At 40.5% G+C, this 18851-nt stretch overlaps 1 protein-coding gene and 25 non-coding genes across 26 annotated transcripts in view; 25 read left to right on the forward strand and 1 right to left on the reverse strand.

Annotated features, from left to right (window-relative positions):
* Positions 1–18851, reverse strand: part of pla2r1 (phospholipase A2 receptor 1) — a 49438-nt gene that overhangs the window by 2967 nt on the left and 27620 nt on the right. The window contains exons 19-29 of the mRNA XM_077563363.1: positions 8629–8732; positions 8406–8542; positions 7493–7610; positions 6832–6971; positions 5862–6003; positions 5104–5339; positions 4262–4436; positions 3652–3786; positions 2437–2559; positions 1205–1381; positions 192–227 (exon numbers count right to left, since the gene is read on the reverse strand). Coding sequence (XP_077419489.1) covers positions 192–227; positions 1205–1381; positions 2437–2559; positions 3652–3786; positions 4262–4436; positions 5104–5339; positions 5862–6003; positions 6832–6971; positions 7493–7610; positions 8406–8542; positions 8629–8732 — 1523 coding nt within the window. The remainder of the gene's footprint in view (positions 1–191; positions 228–1204; positions 1382–2436; positions 2560–3651; positions 3787–4261; positions 4437–5103; positions 5340–5861; positions 6004–6831; positions 6972–7492; positions 7611–8405; positions 8543–8628; positions 8733–18851) is intronic.
* On the forward strand, positions 9240–9311 carry trnaf-aaa (transfer RNA phenylalanine (anticodon AAA)). Its single transcript has one exon. It is a non-coding gene; the product is annotated as a tRNA-Phe (tRNA).
* Positions 9777–9849, forward strand: trnaf-gaa (transfer RNA phenylalanine (anticodon GAA)). The gene has a single exon. It is a non-coding gene; the product is annotated as a tRNA-Phe (tRNA).
* On the forward strand, positions 10094–10166 carry trnaf-gaa (transfer RNA phenylalanine (anticodon GAA)). The gene has a single exon. It is a non-coding gene; the product is annotated as a tRNA-Phe (tRNA).
* On the forward strand, positions 10417–10489 carry trnaf-gaa (transfer RNA phenylalanine (anticodon GAA)). Its single transcript has one exon. It is a non-coding gene; the product is annotated as a tRNA-Phe (tRNA).
* Positions 10727–10799, forward strand: trnaf-gaa (transfer RNA phenylalanine (anticodon GAA)). Its single transcript has one exon. It is a non-coding gene; the product is annotated as a tRNA-Phe (tRNA).
* trnaf-gaa (transfer RNA phenylalanine (anticodon GAA)) lies at positions 11037–11109 on the forward strand. Its single transcript has one exon. It is a non-coding gene; the product is annotated as a tRNA-Phe (tRNA).
* trnaf-gaa (transfer RNA phenylalanine (anticodon GAA)) lies at positions 11347–11419 on the forward strand. The gene has a single exon. It is a non-coding gene; the product is annotated as a tRNA-Phe (tRNA).
* On the forward strand, positions 11657–11729 carry trnaf-gaa (transfer RNA phenylalanine (anticodon GAA)). The gene has a single exon. It is a non-coding gene; the product is annotated as a tRNA-Phe (tRNA).
* trnaf-aaa (transfer RNA phenylalanine (anticodon AAA)) lies at positions 12265–12337 on the forward strand. The gene has a single exon. It is a non-coding gene; the product is annotated as a tRNA-Phe (tRNA).
* Positions 12887–12959, forward strand: trnaf-gaa (transfer RNA phenylalanine (anticodon GAA)). Its single transcript has one exon. It is a non-coding gene; the product is annotated as a tRNA-Phe (tRNA).
* Positions 13204–13276, forward strand: trnaf-gaa (transfer RNA phenylalanine (anticodon GAA)). The gene has a single exon. It is a non-coding gene; the product is annotated as a tRNA-Phe (tRNA).
* Positions 13514–13586, forward strand: trnaf-gaa (transfer RNA phenylalanine (anticodon GAA)). The gene has a single exon. It is a non-coding gene; the product is annotated as a tRNA-Phe (tRNA).
* trnaf-gaa (transfer RNA phenylalanine (anticodon GAA)) lies at positions 13824–13896 on the forward strand. Its single transcript has one exon. It is a non-coding gene; the product is annotated as a tRNA-Phe (tRNA).
* trnaf-gaa (transfer RNA phenylalanine (anticodon GAA)) lies at positions 14134–14206 on the forward strand. The gene has a single exon. It is a non-coding gene; the product is annotated as a tRNA-Phe (tRNA).
* On the forward strand, positions 14444–14516 carry trnaf-gaa (transfer RNA phenylalanine (anticodon GAA)). Its single transcript has one exon. It is a non-coding gene; the product is annotated as a tRNA-Phe (tRNA).
* On the forward strand, positions 15052–15124 carry trnaf-aaa (transfer RNA phenylalanine (anticodon AAA)). Its single transcript has one exon. It is a non-coding gene; the product is annotated as a tRNA-Phe (tRNA).
* trnaf-gaa (transfer RNA phenylalanine (anticodon GAA)) lies at positions 15674–15746 on the forward strand. The gene has a single exon. It is a non-coding gene; the product is annotated as a tRNA-Phe (tRNA).
* On the forward strand, positions 15984–16056 carry trnaf-gaa (transfer RNA phenylalanine (anticodon GAA)). Its single transcript has one exon. It is a non-coding gene; the product is annotated as a tRNA-Phe (tRNA).
* On the forward strand, positions 16294–16366 carry trnaf-gaa (transfer RNA phenylalanine (anticodon GAA)). The gene has a single exon. It is a non-coding gene; the product is annotated as a tRNA-Phe (tRNA).
* Positions 16604–16676, forward strand: trnaf-gaa (transfer RNA phenylalanine (anticodon GAA)). Its single transcript has one exon. It is a non-coding gene; the product is annotated as a tRNA-Phe (tRNA).
* Positions 16914–16986, forward strand: trnaf-gaa (transfer RNA phenylalanine (anticodon GAA)). Its single transcript has one exon. It is a non-coding gene; the product is annotated as a tRNA-Phe (tRNA).
* Positions 17522–17594, forward strand: trnaf-aaa (transfer RNA phenylalanine (anticodon AAA)). Its single transcript has one exon. It is a non-coding gene; the product is annotated as a tRNA-Phe (tRNA).
* Positions 18144–18216, forward strand: trnaf-gaa (transfer RNA phenylalanine (anticodon GAA)). Its single transcript has one exon. It is a non-coding gene; the product is annotated as a tRNA-Phe (tRNA).
* trnaf-gaa (transfer RNA phenylalanine (anticodon GAA)) lies at positions 18461–18533 on the forward strand. Its single transcript has one exon. It is a non-coding gene; the product is annotated as a tRNA-Phe (tRNA).
* On the forward strand, positions 18771–18843 carry trnaf-gaa (transfer RNA phenylalanine (anticodon GAA)). Its single transcript has one exon. It is a non-coding gene; the product is annotated as a tRNA-Phe (tRNA).

Here is an 18851-nt window from a genome sequence, read left to right on the forward strand (position 1 = left end):
CACATTTATTGAGCTGAATTTGGAAATGACAAACTGAGACAAAAAAAAAACACCTTTCGGAAGTGGCATTACACTTGTGTTAATGGGCAGCAAAGGGCATGAATCACATCAAAACTAGAGCAATGGAAGACACCCTCACATGACAGATATAGCCCAATAAAAAGTTGAAGTGTTGTTAAAGTCCACTTTACCATTGAATGGTTCCACTTCCACCTCAGTAGTTACATCTGCAATAATAGAGCATAGGAAGTGAGTTAGTTTATTTCTTTCTTTGAGTCTTTCTTTCTTTGATTCTTTCCTTCTTTCTTTGATTATTTCTTTTCTTTTTTAAAAATCATAACCATTATCAAACATCCTCTTACCTTCTCAGTAACTCTGCCAGTGTGTGTATAAAAGTGTTTCAGTTCAGTGCATATGAGAGTGCTTGAGTGGTGTTCCTGAGAGTGTTTTAGTGCTGGACGTGAGCAGGAAAAACATCAGTAGTGTTTGGGTGCTTCATTCGTGTTTGTGTGCGGGTATCAGTAATGTGTATGAGAGCGTTTCTGTAGTGTATGTCAGTGGGAAAAAATCATTAATTTGTGTGAGAGCATTTCATTTAGAGTGTGAGGGTGTTCCCGCAGTGTGCATGAGAGTGTTTCTGTACAGTGTATGAGAGTGTTTCAGTAGTGGGTGTACCAGCGTTTCAGAAGTGTGTGAGTGTATTTCATTTGTAGCTGAGCGAAAAACATTCAGCAGTATGTGTAAGAGTTTTTAAGTAGTGAGTGTGTACGAGCGCTTCTGTAGTATGTGTGAGCAAAAAAAAAAATGTTTGTGTGAGAGCCTTTGATTAGCGTGTGTGTAAAAATAACAAAAAGCTGTAGTGCTTGTGAGATCGTTTAAGTAGAGAGTGTTTGTGTGGAAAAAATCAGAAGTGTGTGTGAGACCATTTCACTAGTGAGTGTGAGTGTTTTTGTAGAGCTGCGAGTGTAAAATAGTCAGTAGTGAGCATGAGAGTGTTCCTGTTTTGTGCACAAGAGTGTTTCAGTAGTGGCTGTGAGAAGAACGTTTCAGTAGTGTGTATTAGTGTATTTTAATACTGTATGTGAGTGGGAAAAAAACTTTAGTAGCGCGTGAGAGTGTTTCAGTAGTGTGTATGTGAGCATTTCTGTAGTGTGCCTGAGAGGTAAAACAACCAACCAACCCAAACATGATTTTTCCAGATCACCTGAGATTGTTTTGCAGACAAAGCCGAGCCGCTCGGTGCAGCCTGACAAGCGCCACACTCCATCAACCGCCCGTGTGGTCGCACAAGTGTCTGCAGTCAGCGACTTGAAGTCCGGAGCTTTGTTGGGCCAGCTGCTGTAGTCCAAAGGTGAACCGTCCACCCACGCCATAGAATCCGCTAAAAACAAAAGAGAATGTTCACTGGTGTCATTTCAGAGGGTTGCGATCTGGAAAGCCGTTTCAGCATTTATTCCGTATCCCTGGTATCCTGCTTAAGGTCCATGTACTAGTGCCATTAGTATTATCTGTACTTAGCTATCCAAATCCAGCTTGGTCTACTGGGTTTCCCTTTTGTCATGGCAAGTGATCAAATCAATGCAGTCATACGCCGAAATAGCTCAGTTGGGAGAGCGTTAGACTGAAGATCTAAAGGCCCCGGGTTTCGGCAGTATGAAAGCTACTGTTTTCATTGTGGAAAGCTGAAGGCGCTAGATATAAACTAGTAGAATCTTATAATGTCGCTACTTGAGGTAAAATCTAGTTACCCTACTAGTTTGTCATTGTCGTCCTGCATACTAGTTGTGTAGAGAAATGTCAAATTAGTAAGCACAGTTCTTCTACTATGGCACTAAATTGTCTCTTCTGATGTTTATTAATTATTCCATATCCTTGATATCTACCTTATACTGTTTGTAGCTGTCCAACTCGTATGTCAGAGTTGTCCTGCGCGATTATGCTAGTGTACAGAAATGTCATTATAGTAAGACACAGACGTTCTACTAGTGTACCCTAGTCATTCTGCCTCTACTAAATTGTCCGACTAGTACTTACTTTAAGATGGATATCAAGGATATGGAATAGTACGACAATTCAGCACACTAGTAGAACGACTAGACCACTTGTGTCTTACTAGTGTTATTTTGTCTCCACTGCATTCCACGACTGTAAGACATCTACAATATGTTCCTTGAAAGGCATTTGGTGCTACTAGTACTGTAGGTTCCAGGAGACTACTAGTAGTTTACTAGTAAAGTATAACTGGGTAGGAGTAGGCCAAATGTGGAATAGTGGAAACATGTTAGACATACTAGTGCACTGAATTGTCATACTACGGAGGTCTACTAATACATGGACCTTAAGCTCGATAACAAAGATATGAAATAAATGCTCAAATGGCTTTCCAAAAGGCGATGATATATGGTATATGATAGCCCCATGTAAGCAGATGCTCACTGTCAATGTTGAAGTAAAGCCCCAACCACATGTTCTGGTGAAGGAACCCTGAAGACCACAGCTGCTCCAGGACAAAGCGGTTCTCTACTTCATTCTCGATGGACAGGACATCTGAAGTGTTGACTGGAAAATTTTAAAAAATTAAAAACACTCAATCAAGTGATCTGTGTTTTGTAAAATACCATAACTGTATTTTTTTCCGACATAGTTGTAGATACTGGGCGAGTAGGCGTTCAGTTGACATATAAAGATCAAATTAAAATTTGTTTCGTTACTTTTGAACAGCAAAATTCACAACAGGTGTCTGAGCCATTTGATCAGTGGATATTGCTAATATTTGTAAACTGTGGGCTTATGCAGCTCTATGTGACTCTTTTGTGATCAAGTGCTATACAAATAAACTTGAATTAATTACAATTAAAACTTGGGTTGAATTAATTACACTCTAAGAACATCCAGTTTAATGCCCGTCAATGTGTACCTGTATTATAGGTACTGCTTATCAGTTGTCTGTTGGCGTCTTGGCCACATGATGTCAAAATGTGAACAGTGTGATGATGATGATGATGATGATGATGTTTAAATACAAATTCTGAAGAAAATGCATTGGTCCATTCATGGCACATATTTTGCCATTCAGTCCATTGTGTTTGTTTAAAATGTACAGAAACATTGCAATTGGTCAAGTCCATTGTTAAAGAGAGAAGTTCAACTTAACTAGTGCATTTTAGGTTCGTACTGGAATTAAATCTGAAAGCCAAGCAATATCCGTCACTTTTTGTGAGGTCTATAAGTGCTTTGGCTCAACTAAGGTTGGGAAATGCTGGCCTAGTACCCTTCAGCTCAGCAGTACCACTTTTGTCCTGTAGGGGGCGTTACTACATTTAATTTTAAGCACATTGCTAAAACATTAGCTAATGGTTGAACTCTTTCTGAAATAGGAGAAAGCAAAATAACCCCCGATTTGTTCTCTGGAAACTAATGCAATAGAGCCAATACGATACCATGTGATTGTGAATAAGAGACAAGCAAAATGACACAAAAGCAGCAATCCAGTTTTAATGGGTTTAAATTGTAAAGATGATATGTGATTTTATATGGTCTCTCTATTGTGATTTTCACTTGTCGTAGATTGGTCTGGAATCTTTTCCCCAGCAATATTTACCTGTACTCTGAACAGGATAAGCGTAAGAAAATACATGGAGTGCCACCTACCTTTATGTCTGCAGTGCTCACGTGCGTCCTCAAAAGTCAGTCTCTGCACCAGAGGCTCAAAGTTGTAACAGCCAGGTCCAAATTTCACCCATGTCGAGGGGCACACAGCCTCATACGAGATAAACGGCTTATTCCCTGCAAGAAAGCAATTGTGTTCTGTTTCGGGTTGCAAAATTCCGGGAATTTTTAACATTATGATTTTTTTCATGGGAATTAACAGGAATTTATGGTAATTAACTAACAAAACAGAATTGGAGATTAGATCTTAATGGGGAACTTAACCTACTGTTGTACTTACAAATAAATTTGTTGAATTATAATTGTATTTTTTGCATGAGAAAAAAATATATATTTATGTTTGAATAAGACATCTTTTAATTAAATAAACCTCAATTCCTCGTTAATTACAATAATTTTCATGGGAAGTTTCCAATTTGGAATATTTGCAAAATCTTAACTTCCCATGAAATTTTAAATGAATGTAAATATTCAAAAAATTTACTAGAAATTCAATACCTCTTTGAAACTCAAGTTGTGTATCTAGCACACAATAAAAGCAGCAAAGACCTGCAATCATATCTGAAGCCATGCTTATGTGTTAATATTTTACTTGGCGGAGGAATGTGACACAAGGCTCCTGATAGAAGAGTTTCACAGTCAGCTCGCCGCCAACCCCCATTCACGTCCATGTACACACACTCTCCGGTCTCAAAGTCATCTTCAGCCGAGTCCCAGTGTGTGTAGACAGTATCGCTGCCATCTGACCACTGATAGTTGATGCCACTCTGTAAAGGAACATGATTATGCCACATTCAGTCAGGATGAGGCGGCACTCGTGGATGCAACATCGCAATGGAGCCTGATGACTACACACAAAATGTTAGCTACCTATTTACTACCTAAATCTGCTGTACAGTCATTTTTGTCAAAACTGTTGGCAACAAAAGCGAGTAGACCCCTACTTGAAAGTGCCAATATATTGTGTGGCCACCATTATTTTCCAAAAGTGACATCAAGTTCACAAAGCTTCACAGGTTGCCACAATTATTTTTTTTTAAAGTGTCAAATTAGGTGTAGAAAAGAGAGATCTCTTTTATAGCTCAATAACCACATTTCAAGACATTCCACAAGGGTCATATTCTGTCTAGAGTGCACACCCACTGTGGAGATGGACCACATACCACAGCATGAATACATTCCAGGTGACATTCTATTGGAATTTCAACGAGTCTTTTCCCAGTTTTTATTACATAACAACATTTAAAAAAAACACAAGTAGAGGGCAAAATATTTTGTTTTAAAGAAATGTTGCTTTCCAGTATACACACTATTGACGATTGACCCATAACTTGCAGGTTTGCAACCCTAAATAAATAAATATTTATTGCGTGTATGAGCAAGTAGTAGGATGCTTATTAATTTATATTTGGCATGTTATAAGAGGTCACTTACATCTTGACTGTACAGTCCAATCCAGTGTGGGACTCCCAATCTATTGACAAGGACCGTAAGAAAAGCTTGGTGGTAGGCATCGGTGATGCTCACTAGGTCCGAATCACTGTCTATGCACATATGCATGGCGTCATACCAGCTCATGTTGCCTGAAACCACTTTGTAACTCCGACTTTTGTACTCAATGCTGTCGGGGAGAGGGTGGCGAGAAGAGTGGGTGGGGGGTTTGGATGTATCTAAAACAAGAAAAGGGAACACTAATAATTGCAAATAAGATCTCCTTGGGACCAATACATAAACATTACAGTCAAATGATGGTCTATAGTACTATTACTTACCATCCGTATAGAGTAAAACATACGGTATACTCACCAGACAAAAAAAAAAGGGTATTGCTGCTCAATAAGGCAAAAGCCAAAAATAATGCTTTTTCCAGATTCATGTGGCCTTTCAGTAAAATTTGATCACCATAATTTTAAAGACTTAGTGACTGATATTCTTCTTGTATAGGACCTCATTCAAATGCAAAGACCCCAAAGTTGTGGCCACTAGTTGCTTACGCAGTACTACCTTGATTTACGAGTGTAACTGAAATGAATGATATTTCAATCCATTTCAATGGGAAAATTAAACTTGTAAGCCAAGGAACCACTGTATTCCATATTCATGTTGGGGCATTCTATTTAATCAGTTAAATGATAATATTTAAGCACAAATTATTAATAGAACTGGTATAAAAAAAAAAAAAGGACTCTTACCTTGAGGTTTTTGGCAAACAAAGCCATAGCCATCCTCAGTGCACTTTTCATCGTACCACTTTCCTGTCAGGTGGACATTGTGGTTGTTGGACAGCACGGTGCACAGAGGTTCATCAGCGAAGCCAGTGAGCGACTCATCCTCCTGGAGGTACATCACAATATACATATCGGTCGACATATGCACATTTATTATATATGACCTTTGACCCCCACCTACAAAGGTTAGGATACCATTCAGTACAATTACAGCAACTTGGATGCTAATTTCCGTAAGATTTGGCGTTTTGAATTCTCACTATGTTAGCATCTGGCAGACATTCATTAGACAAAATCAGTTTGGTTGTACTTTATAGTCTTTAAATATTGAATGTTTAATTCTGTTTTGTCTTATACTACTTGTATGTGAAAGCAGAAGTTGTTTAAAGATTTATAATTACCATAACATCAATTCTAATTTATGTAAGTCTGTCTATGGCTTCTCGTATTGCCTTAAGCTATAGGAGACATTTGATTGAAAAAAATGATTCGGTTTGTTAGTTTTATAGTAAACTTCAACTGGGAGTGACAAATAAAAAGCTTGAAGAAAGCACACTCTGCCTCTGATTTATGTGTAGCTACCTGCAGTGCAAGCAAGACAGATTTCATTTGCTCAAATTGATTTTCTCTCTTTTCTTGACAGTGAGAAAATCAGAGCAGGCACTCAGGAATACTTTAAAACATGTGTTTTAATACGGTTTAAGTGTTTTGACAACTTTAAAACGGTACCAAATAGTGATATATGGTTTTCTCTTCTAAATAACATATTTTCACCTAAAAGGAACAATTATCCCTTAATAAACAGGGGTTCACTGTATTAATTTAACAATATATTTGTATTAAAGCCAATAAAATGAAATAGTCAAATTCAGTGACGGACATTATTATTTATATTTAGTAATGTTGGACATGCGCTGTCTTCGCAGAAGCTTACATTGAGGTAGCTCTTTGGTTCAACAGGAGACCAGTTGGTATAGATGACTGGTCTCCCGTTTGTCCATTTCATGGTGTCTTGATTCCACAGGCCAATCCACACGCCGACAGAGATTCCTTGAAGCAGCATGGTGATGTATGCTGCATGAAAAAGAGACATGACAATGACATCAAAGAAGAAGCAATACACTAAAAATAGATCTATTTTGGACAAGCTCAATTAGTTTGTCTCATTATATTTAAGATTTCGGTCAAACTTCAAATTTTGATTTGATTCCGATTGAAAGGAGTACTTTTGCATCAGTCAAAAATGTATATTTACACAAAGTAAAAATATATAATTGACCATTTTTTTCAGAATTTTTCCCCACTTTTTTAAATGCATTACCATACATAAACATATATTTTGACTTGATAAAGTAATTAGTTTAATATTAGGAAATTGTATTGACTTTTCTCAAGTTAAATGTAGTTATGTTACCAAAATGTTTTTAAGAAGTACAGTATATTATTATATAGTGCAGTTTTTTGTCATTAAAATACATGTTGCAACCATTTGTTGTTGTTGTTTTTTGGAGTGGAGCCTGGAAAGGATTATTGGCATTACCATTCATTTCAATGGGAAAAGATGATTTGTATTCAACCAAGTAAACTTTTGATACCTTGTTCAATCTCATCTTCTATAGCCACGAGTGAGCCTTGGAATGAGGAGCAGATGGACCGGGCGTCGTTCCAGCTCTTTCCCTCCCTTGGAGTGTCAGGGAGGTGAAGCAGGAGACACTATGCACATGCACACAAAGGGAAATGTCTCATTTGCATGCAGTTGCCTTAAAGAGATGGAGAAGAAAAGGCCACAAGGAAAGATTTCCACTTGATTACAATTAATTCAGAAGACAATTCATGCAGAACCTGCTGCTCCATTATTTTTTTAATATTAACAACTGCACAATTTGAGTATTGAATGAGAAGCATTAATGAAATTTGGGGAGAAAATGTACATTGTTAGTTTAATTATTTACACTTGGAAAACAACTATATTGTTACTGATCAAGTTGACTTGTCAATAGTGTTGTTCCGATACCGTTTTTTTGGCCCCGATACAGATTCCGATACCCAGTTTTGCAGTATCGGCCAATGCCGATACTTTACCGCTAATTTTTTTTCTTTGTTTTTTTCAACATGAATAAAGCTGCCCTGCCATTGGTTAAGAGCATTCAAGAGCCAATAGGATATCTTAACTTTGCAGGCAGTGAACACATCACACATCAGTGAATGTCGTGCACAAGCAAGACACAAGATGCTGCATCCAAAGTCCTATATTACTGATGGAAATAATGGTATCAGCATGTTACTTGTTTGTACTTGCCAATGCCGATACCGCTGTTTTTATGCAGTATCGGGGCCTCTCCCGATACCGGTGTCGGAACAACACTACTTGCCAAGTCAACAAGCTCAAGTCGAGTCCTTTGAAAACCAGGTCAAAGTCAAGTCAGGTCTTTAGGTTTTAGCCAACCCTCAAGTCCGAAAACGGGTGATTTAAGTCTGATTTTTGAGTCCCCCACCTCTGGTGTATACCTTATGTCCAAAGTACAGCCATTTTTCTGGACACCCGCCAATGTAATGTGGCTCCCTCGGAGTCTCCACTACAGAAACGGTCTTTCTCTTACAAACATATCCGTAAAGATCGCTGCATTTATTGGTTGACCACTTCCCTGCATTGCACAAGAACACAATCAACACACTCATTGTTGTACATGTTACACTAGTGCACATGTGTCACTGGCAGCTGCGTGATTACCTGTTGATGAGGACATGGTGACACACAGCCCATTTTTTTTAACATTGTGGCCATCACTCCCTTGTGCCCAGTTGTGAAAGTCCACCTCTGTCTTGTCACTCCACCTGCCAACACAACAAAAACTTTAACGTAATGTTTGAAGCCAATATTTGAAGAGCTTCATTTAATTGCATTACATGGAAACCCTTAATATCCAGCTCAAGGTTCATGTACTAGTACGGTTTTGCAAGACAATTCAGCCAGTGCACTAAAACAACTGTATCTTAGAATTAGGTATGTATCTGTATCTTTTTTTTCTAGCCAAGCTGCGGAGGCAAAAGCAGTGGCATATGCAAATTTTGCTGTGTGAAGGCCCACTCATGATTGGTGGACTGTTTCCGCGGACGTCTAAGAGAAGTTTGATTCCTGTGTATTGTCTGCATATGCAAATTCGGCTGGTTGTGGGCTGTTTTCACGCTTCTTCCTGTCCACGGCTTCCAATAGCGTCAATTTTGAGTGTAGCATTTTTAAAATATTTTCTTTTGTGTGCACTACTTTTTTTTAGGAAGACAATTCAGCTCATTAGTACATTGACTTTGTCCTTTACACTTTAACATGAATGAAGCCCAGGAGCCGAAATAGCTCAGTTGGGAGAGCGTTAGACTAAAGACCTAAAGGTCCTGTTTCGAGCCTGGGTTTTGGCAGATCAGAGTAGTGGTTTCACACATAGCCTCTGTTTTCTGCGAAGCCATTTGGACACTTGTTCCAGTTGGTTTAATGTCTATACTGTATAGTAGTAAGCTTTTCTTCCTCAATAGAGAGACGCTTCAGATCACTAGTACACTGACTTTGTTCTTTATACCAGAGGTCCCCAACCCTGGTCCTCAGGGACCGGTCGGTATCCAGACTGTTTTCCATGCCTCCCACAGCCAACATAGGTGATTCATATCATCAGCTAATCAGCAATCTCTGGAGAAGGCTGATAACGATCCCCACCTGTGTTGGCTGTGGGAGGCATGTAAAACAGGCTGGATACCGGTCCCTGAGGACCAGGGTTGGGGACCTCTGCTTTATACTTTAACAAAGTATTATCTGAAATCAACGCATACGTAATTTCCCTGTTCCAGCCGTTGGTCGAGTGAGCCGCTCAGAACCAAAATTACTCAGAGGCCGAAATAGCTCAGTTGGGAGAGCGTTAGACTGAAGATCTAAAGGTCCCTGGTTCAATCCCGGGTTTCGGCAGATCAGACCAGTGGTTTCACACAAAGCCTTTGTTTTTTGCGAAGCCATTTAGACACTTGTTCCAGTTTGTTTAATGTCTATGTAGTAGTAAGCTCTTCTTCCTCAATAGAAAGACGCTTCACCTCACTAGTACACTTACTGTGATTTATACTTTAACAAAGTATTATCTGAAATCAACGCATAAATAATTTCCCTGTTCCAGCCGTTGCTTGAGTGAGCCGCTCAGAACCAAAAATCCTCAGAAGCCGTAATAGCTCAGTTGGGAGAGCGTTAGACTGAAGATCTAAAGGTCCCTGGTTCAATCCCGGGTTTCGGCAGATCCGAGCAGTGGTTTCACACAAAGCCTTGTTTTTTGCGAAGCAATTTAGACACTTGTTCCAGTTTGTTTAATGTCTATATACAGTAGTAGAAAGCTCTTCTTCCTCAATAGAAAGACACTTTACCTCACTAGTACACTGACTTCGTCCTTTATACTTTAAGAAAGTATTTTCTGAAATCTATTCATACACAGCTTCCCTGTTCCAGCCGTTGGTTGAGTGACCCGCTCAGAACCCTAAATCCTCAGAAGCCGAAATAGCTCAGTTGGGAGAGCGTTAGACTGAAGATCTAAAGGTCCCTGGTTCGATCCCGGGTTTCGGCAGATGCGAACAGTGGTTTCACATGAATCCTTAGTTCTTTGCGAAGCCATTTAGACACTTGTTTTAATGTCTATATAGTAGTAAGCTTTTCTTCCTCAATAGAAAGACGCTTCACCTCACTAGTACACTGACTTCGTCCTTTATACTTTAACAAAGTATTTTCTGAAATCTATTCATACACAGCTTCCCTGTTCCAGCCGTTGATTGAGTGACCCGCTCAGAACCCAAAATCCTCAGCAGCCGAAATAGCTCAGTTGGGAGAGCGTTAGACTGAAGATCTAAAGGTCCCTGGTTCGATCCCGGGTTTCGGCAGATGCGAACAGTGGTTTCACATGAATCCTCAGGTCTTTGCGAAGCCATTTAGACAGTTGTTTCAATGTCTATATAGTAGTAAGCTTTTCTTCCTCAATAGAAAGACGCTTCAGATCACTAGTACACTGACTTTGTTCTTTATACTTTAACAAAGTATTATCTGAAATCAACGCATACATAATTTCCCTGTTCCAGCCGTTGGTTGAGTGAGCCGCTCAGAACCAAAAATCATCAGTAGCCGGAATAGCTCAGTTGGGAGAGTGTCAGACTGAAGATCTAAAGGTCCTTGGTTCGATCCCGGGTGTCGGCATATATGAACAGTGGTTTCACATGAATCCTTAGTTCTTTCCGAAGCCATTTAGACACTTGTTTTAATGTCTATATAGTAGTAAGCTCTTCTTCCTCAATAGAACGACACTTCAGCTCACTAGTACACTGACTTCGTCCTTTATACTTTAACAAAGTATTTTCTGAAATCTATTCATACACAGCTTCCCTGTTCCAGCCGTTGATTGAGTGACCCGCTCAGAACCCAGAATCCTCAGCAGCCGAAATAGCTCAGTTGGGAGAGCGTTAGACTGAAGATCTAAAGGTCCCTGGTTCGATCCCGGGTTTCGGCAGATGTGAACAGTGGTTTCATGTGAATCCTTAGTTCTTTGCGAAGCCATTTAGACAGTTGTTTTAATGTCTATGTAGTAGTAAGCTTTTCTTCCTCAATAGAAAGACGCTTCAGATCACTAGTACACTGACTTTGTTCTTTATACTTTAACAAAGTATTATCTGAAATCAACGCATACATAATTCCCCTGTTCCAGCCGTTGGTTGAGTGAGCCGCTCAGAACCAAAAATCCTCAGTAGCTGGAATAGCTCAGTTGGGAGAGTGTCAGACTGAAGATCTAAAGGTCCCTGGTTCGATCCTGGGTGTCGGCATATACGAACAGTGGTTTCACATGAATCCTTAGTTCTTTCCGAAGCCATTTAGACACTTGTTTTAATGTCTATATAGTAGTAAGCTCTTCTTCCTCAATAGAAAGACACTTCAGCTCACTAGTACACTGACTTCGTCCTTTATACTTTAACAAAGTATTTCTGAAATCTATTCAGTTTCCCTGTTCCGGCCGTTGGTTGAGTGAGCCGCTCAGAACCAAAAATCCTCAGAAGCCGAAAAAGCTCAGTTGGGAGAGCGTTAGACTGAAGCTCTAAAGATCCCGGGTTTCGGCAGACCAGAGCAGTGGTTTCACTCAAAACCTGTGTTTTCTGCGAAGCCATTTAGACACTTGTTCCAGTTTGTTTAATGTCTATATAGTAGTAAGGTCTTCTTCCTTAATAGAAAGATGCTTCACCTCACTGGTACACTGACTGTGATTTATACTTTAACAAAGTATTATCTGAAATCAACGCGTACATAATTTCCCTGTTCCAGCCGTTGTTTGAGTGAGCCGCTCCGAACCAAAAATCCTCAGAAGCCGAAATAGCTCAGTTGGGAGAGCGTTAGACTAAAGATCTAAAGGTCCCTGGTTCGATCCTGGGTTTCGGCAGATCTGACCAGTGGTTTCACATGAAGCCTTAGTTCTATGCAAAGCCATTTAGACACTTGTTCCACTTTGTTTGTTGTCTATATAGTAGTAAGCTCTTCTTCCTCAATAGAACGACACTTCAGCTCACTTATACACTGACTTCGTCCTTTATACTTTAACAAAGTATTTCTGAAATCTATTCAGTTTCCCTGTTCCGGCCGTTGGTTGAGTGAGCCGCTCAGAACCAAAAACCCTCAGAAGTTGGGAGAGCGTTAGACTGAAGATCTAAAGGTCTCTAGTTCGATCCCGGGTTTTGGCAGACCAGAGCAGTGGTTTCACACAAAACCTTTGTTTTTTGCGAAGCCATTTAGACACTTGTTCCAGTTTGTTTAATGTCTATATACAGTAGTAGCAAGCTCTTCTTCCTCAATAGAAAGACACTTCACCTCACAAGTACACTGACTTCGTCCTTTATACTTTAACAAAGTATTTTCTGAAATCTATTCATACACAGCTTCCCTGTTCCAGCCGTTCGTTGAGTGACCCGCTCAGAACCCAACATCCTCAGAAGCCGAAATAGCTCAGTTGGGAGAGCGTTAGACTGAAGATCTAAAGGTCCCTGGTTCAATCCCGGGTTTCGGCAGATCTGAGCAGTGGTTTCACACAAAGCCTTTGTGTTTTGCAAAGCAATTTAGACACTTGTTCCAGTTTGTTTAATGTTTATGTACAGTAGTAGCAAGCTCTTCTTCCTCAATAGAAAGGCACTTCACCTCACAAGTACACTTACTTCGTCCTTTATACTTTAACAAAGTATTTCTGAAATCTATTCAGTTTCCCTGTTCCAGCCGTTGATTGAGTGACCCGCTCAGAACCCAACATCCTCAGAAGCCGAAATAGCTCAGTTGGGAGAGCGTTAGACTGAAGATCTAAAGGTCCCTTGTTCGATCCCGGGTTTCGGCAGATGCGAACAGTGGTTTCACATGAATCCTTAGTTCTTTGCGAAGCCATTTAGACACTTGTTTTAATGTCTATATAGTAGTAAGCTTTTCTTCCTCAATAGAAAGACGCTTCACCTCACTAGTACACTGACTTCGTCCTTTATACTTTAACAAAGTATTTTCTGAAATCTATTCATACACAGCTTCCCTGTTCCAGCCGTTGATTGAGTGACCCGCTCAGAACCCAAAATCCTCAGCAGCCGAAATAGCTCAGTTAGGAGAGCGTTAGACTGAAGATCTAAAGGTCCCTGGTTCGATCCCGGGTTTCGGCAGATGCGAACAGTGGTTTCACATGAATCCTCAGTTCTTTGCGAAGCCATTTAGACAGTTGTTTCAATGTCTATATAGTAGTAAGCTTTTCTTCCTCAATAGAAAGACGCTTCAGATCACTAGTACACTGACTTTGTTCTTTATACTTTAACAAAGTATTATCTGAAATCAACGCATACATAATTTCCCTGTTCCAGCCGTTGGTTGAGTGAGCCGCTCAGAACCAAAAATCATCAGTAGCCGGAATAGCTCAGTTGGGAGAGTGTCAGACTGAATATCTAAAGGTCCTTGGTTCGTTCCCGGGTGTCGGCATATATGAACAGTGGTTTCACATGAATCCTTAGTTCTTTCCGAAGCCATTTAGACACTTGTTTTAATGTCTATATAGTAGTAAGCTCTTCTTCCTCAATAGAACGACACTTCAGCTCACTAGTACACTGACTTCGTCCTTTATACTTTAACAAAGTATTTTCTGAAATCTATTCATACACAGCTTCCCTGTTCCAGCCGTTGATTGAGTGACCCGCTCAGAACCCAGAATCCTCAGCAGCCGAAATAGCTCAGTTGGGAGAGCGTTAGACTGAAGATCTAAAGGTCCCTGGTTCGATCCCGGGTTTCGGCAGATGTGAACAGTGGTTTCATGTGAATCCTTAGTTCTTTGCGAAGCCATTTAGACAGTTGTTTTAATGTCTATGTAGTAGTAAGCTTTTCTTCCTCAATAGAAAGACGCTTCAGATCACTAGTACACTGACTTTGGTCTTTATACTTTAACAAAGTATTATCTGAAATCAACGCATACATAATTCCCCTGTTCCAGCCGTTGGTTGAGTGAGCCGCTCAGAACCAAAAATCCTCAGTAGCTGGAATAGCTCAGTTGGGAGAGTGTCAGACTGAAAATCTAAAGGTCCCTGGTTCGATCCTGGGTGTCGGCATATACGAACAGTGGTTTCACATGAATCCTTAGTTCTTTCCGAAGCCATTTAGACACTTGTTTTAATGTCTATATAGTAGTAAGCTCTTCTTCCTCAATAGAAAGACACTTCAGCTCACTAGTACACTGACTTCGTCCTTTATACTTTAACAAAGTATTTCTGAAATCTATTCAGTTTCCCTGTTCCGGCCGTTGGTTGAGTGAGCCGCTCAGAACCAAAAATCCTCAGAAGCCGAAAAAGCTCAGTTAGGAGAGCGTTAGACTGAATCTCTAAAGATCCCGGGTTTCGGCAGACCAGAGCAGTGGTTTCACTCAAAACCTGTGTTTTCTGCGAAGCCATTTAGACACTTGTTCCAGTTTGTTTAATGTCTATATAGTAGTAAGGTCTTCTTCCTTAATAGAAAGATGCTTCACCTCACTGGTACACTAACTGTGATTTATACTTTAACAAAGTATTATCTGAAATCAACGCGTACATAATTTCCCTGTTCCAGCCGTTGTTTGAGTGAGCCGCTCCGAACCAAAAATCCTCAGAAGCCGAAATAGCTCAGTTGGGAGAGCGTTAGACTAAAGATCTAAAGGTCCCTGGTTCGATCCTGGGTTTCGGCAGATCTGACCAGTGGTTTCACATGAAGCCTTAGTTCTATGCAAAGCCATTTAGACACTTGTTCCACTTTGTTTGTTGTCTATATAGTAGTAAGCTCTTCTTCCTCAATAGAACGACACTTCAGCTCACTTATACACTGACTTCGTCCTTTATACTTTAACAAAGTATTTCTGAAATCTATTCAGTTTCCCTGTTCCGGCCGTTGGTTGAGTGAGCCGCTCAGAACCAAAAACCCTCAGAAGTTGGGAGAGCGTTAGACTGAAGATCTAAAGGTCCCTGGTTCAATCCCGGGTTTCGGCAGATCCGAGCAGTGGTTTCACACAAAGCCTTTGTTTTTTGCGAAGCAATTTAGACACTTGTTCCAGTTTGTTTAATGTCTATATACAGTAGTAGAAAGCTCTTCTTCCTCAATAGAAAGACACTTTACCTCACTAGTACACTGACTTCGTCCTTTATACTTTAAGAAAGTATTTTCTGAAATCTATTCATACACAGCTTCCCTGTTCCAGCCGTTGGTTGAGTGACCCGCTCAGAACCCTAAATCCTCAGAAGCCGAAATAGCTCAGTTGGGAGAGCGTTAGACTGAAGATCTAAAGGTCCCTGGTTCGATCCTGGGTTTCGGCAGATGCGAACAGTGGTTTCACATGAATCCTTAGTTCTTTGCGAAGCCATTTAGACACTTGTTTTAATGTCTATATAGTAGTAAGCTTTTCTTCCTCAATAGAAAGACGCTTCACCTCACTAGTACACTGACTTCGTCCTTTATACTTTAACAAAGTATTTTCTGAAATCTATTCATACACAGCTTCCCTGTTCCAGCCGTTGATTGAGTGACCCGCTCAGAACCCAAAATCCTCAGCAGCCGAAATAGCTCAGTTGGGAGAGCGTTAGACTGAAGATCTAAAGGTCCCTGGTTCGATCCCGGGTTTCGGCAGATGCGAACAGTGGTTTCACATGAATCCTCAGTTCTTTGCGAAGCCATTTAGACAGTTGTTTCAATGTCTATATAGTAGTAAGCTTTTCTTCCTCAATAGAAAGACGCTTCAGATCACTAGTACACTGACTTTGTTCTTTATACTTTAACAAAGTATTATCTGAAATCAACGCATACATAATTTCCCTGTTCCAGCCGTTGGTTGAGTGAGCCGCTCAGAACCAAAAATCATCAGTAGCCGGAATAGCTCAGTTGGGAGAGTGTCAGACTGAAGATCTAAAGGTCCTTGGTTCGATCCCGGGTGTCGGCATATATGAACAGTGGTTTCACATGAATCCTTAGTTCTTTCCGAAGCCATTTAGACACTTGTTTTAATGTCTATATAGTAGTAAGCTCTTCTTCCTCAATAGAACGACACTTCAGCTCACTAGTACACTGACTTCGTCCTTTATACTTTAACAAAGTATTTTCTGAAATCTATTCATACACAGCTTCCCTGTTCCAGCCGTTGATTGAGTGACCCGCTCAGAACCCAGAATCCTCAGCAGCCGAAATAGCTCAGTTGGGAGAGCGTTAGACTGAAGATCTAAAGGTCCCTGGTTCGATCCCGGGTTTCGGCAGATGTGAACAGTGGTTTCATGTGAATCCTTAGTTCTTTGCGAAGCCATTTAGACAGTTGTTTTAATGTCTATGTAGTAGTAAGCTTTTCTTCCTCAATAGAAAGACGCTTCAGATCACTAGTACACTGACTTTGTTCTTTATACTTTAACAAAGTATTATCTGAAATCAACGCATACATAATTCCCCTGTTCCAGCCGTTGGTTGAGTGAGCCGCTCAGAACCAAAAATCCTCAGTAGCTGGAATAGCTCAGTTGGGAGAGTGTCAGACTGAAGATCTAAAGGTCCCTGGTTCGATCCTGGGTGTCGGCATATACGAACAGTGGTTTCACATGAATCCTTAGTTCTTTCCGAAGCCATTTAGACACTTGTTTTAATGTCTATATAGTAGTAAGCTCTTCTTCCTCAATAGAAAGACACTTCAGCTCACTAGTACACTGACTTCGTCCTTTATACTTTAACAAAGTATTTCTGAAATCTATTCAGTTTCCCTGTTCCGGCCGTTGGTTGAGTGAGCCGCTCAGAACCAAAAATCCTCAGAAGCCGAAAAAGCTCAGTTGGGAGAGCGTTAGACTGAAGCTCTAAAGATCCCGGGTTTCGGCAGACCAGAGCAGTGGTTTCACTCAAAACCTGTGTTTTCTGCGAAGCCATTTAGACACTTGTTCCAGTTTGTTTAATGTCTATATAGTAGTAAGGTCTTCTTCCTTAATAGAAAGATGCTTCACCTCACTGGTACACTGACTGTGATTTATACTTTAACAAAGTATTATCTGAAATCAACGCCTACATAATTTCCCTGTTCCAGCCGTTGTTTGAGTGAGCCGCTCCGAACCAAAAATCCTCAGAAGCCGAAATAGCTCAGTTGGGAGAGCGTTAGACTAAAGATCTAAAGGTCCCTGGTTCGATCCTGGGTTTCGGCAGATCTGACCAGTGGTTTCACATGAAGCCTTAGTTCTATGCAAAGCCATTTAGACACTTGTTCCACTTTGTTTGTTGTCTATATAGTAGTAAGCTCTTCTTCCTCAATAGAACGACACTTCAGCTCACTTATACACTGACTTCGTCCTTTATACTTTAACAAAGTATTTCTGAAATCTATTCAGTTTCCCTGTTCCGGCCGTTGGTTGAGTGAGCCGCTCAGAACCAAAAACCCTCAGAAGTTGGGAGAGCGTTAGACTGAAGATCTAAAGGTCTCTAGTTCGATCCCGGGTTTTGGCAGACCAGAGCAGTGGTTTCACACAAAACCTTTGTTTTTTGCGAAGCCATTTAGACACTTGTTCCAGTTTGTTTAATGTCTATATACAGTAGTAGCAAGCTCTTCTTCCTCAATAGAAAGACACTTCACCTCACAAGTACACTGACTTCGTCCTTTATACTTTAACAAAGTATTTTCTGAAATCTATTCATACACAGCTTCCCTGTTCCAGCCGTTCGTTGAGTGACCCGCTCAGAACCCAACATCCTCAGAAGCCGAAATAGCTCAGTTGGGAGAGCGTTAGACTGAAGATCTAAAGGTCCCTGGTTCAATCCAGGGTTTCGGCAGATCTGAGCAGTGGTTTCACACAAAGCCTTTGTGTTTTGCGAAGCAATTTAGACACTTGTTCCAGTTTGTTTAATGTTTATGTACAGTAGTAGCAAGCTCTTCTTCCTCAATAGAAAGGCACTTCACCTCACAAGTACACTTACTTCGTCCTTTATACTTTAACAAAGTATTTCTGAAATCTATTCAGTTTCCCTGTTCCAGCCGTTGATTGAGTGACCCGCTCAGAACCCAACATCCTCAGAAGCCGAAATAGCTCAGTTGGGAGAGCGTTAGACTGAAGATCTAAAGGTCCCTTGTTCGATCCCGGGTTTCGGCAGATGCGAACAGTGGTTTCACATGAATCCTTAGTTCTTTGCGAAGCCATTTAGACACTTGTTTTAATGTCTATATAGTAGTAAGCTTTTCTTCCTCAATAGAAAGACGCTTCACCTCACTAGTACACTGACTTCGTCCTTTATACTTTAACAAAGTATTTTCTGAAATCTATTCATACACAGCTTCCCTGTTCCAGCCGTTGATTGAGTGACCCGCTCAGAACCCAAAATCCTCAGCAGCCGAAATAGCTCAGTTGGGAGAGCGTTAGACTGAAGATCTAAAGGTCCCTGGTTCGATCCCGGGTTTCGGCAGATGCGAA

The sequence above is a fragment of the Vanacampus margaritifer genome, chromosome 4, assembly GCF_051991255.1.
Source record: "Vanacampus margaritifer isolate UIUO_Vmar chromosome 4, RoL_Vmar_1.0, whole genome shotgun sequence".
Lineage (NCBI taxonomy): Eukaryota > Metazoa > Chordata > Actinopteri > Syngnathiformes > Syngnathidae > Vanacampus > Vanacampus margaritifer.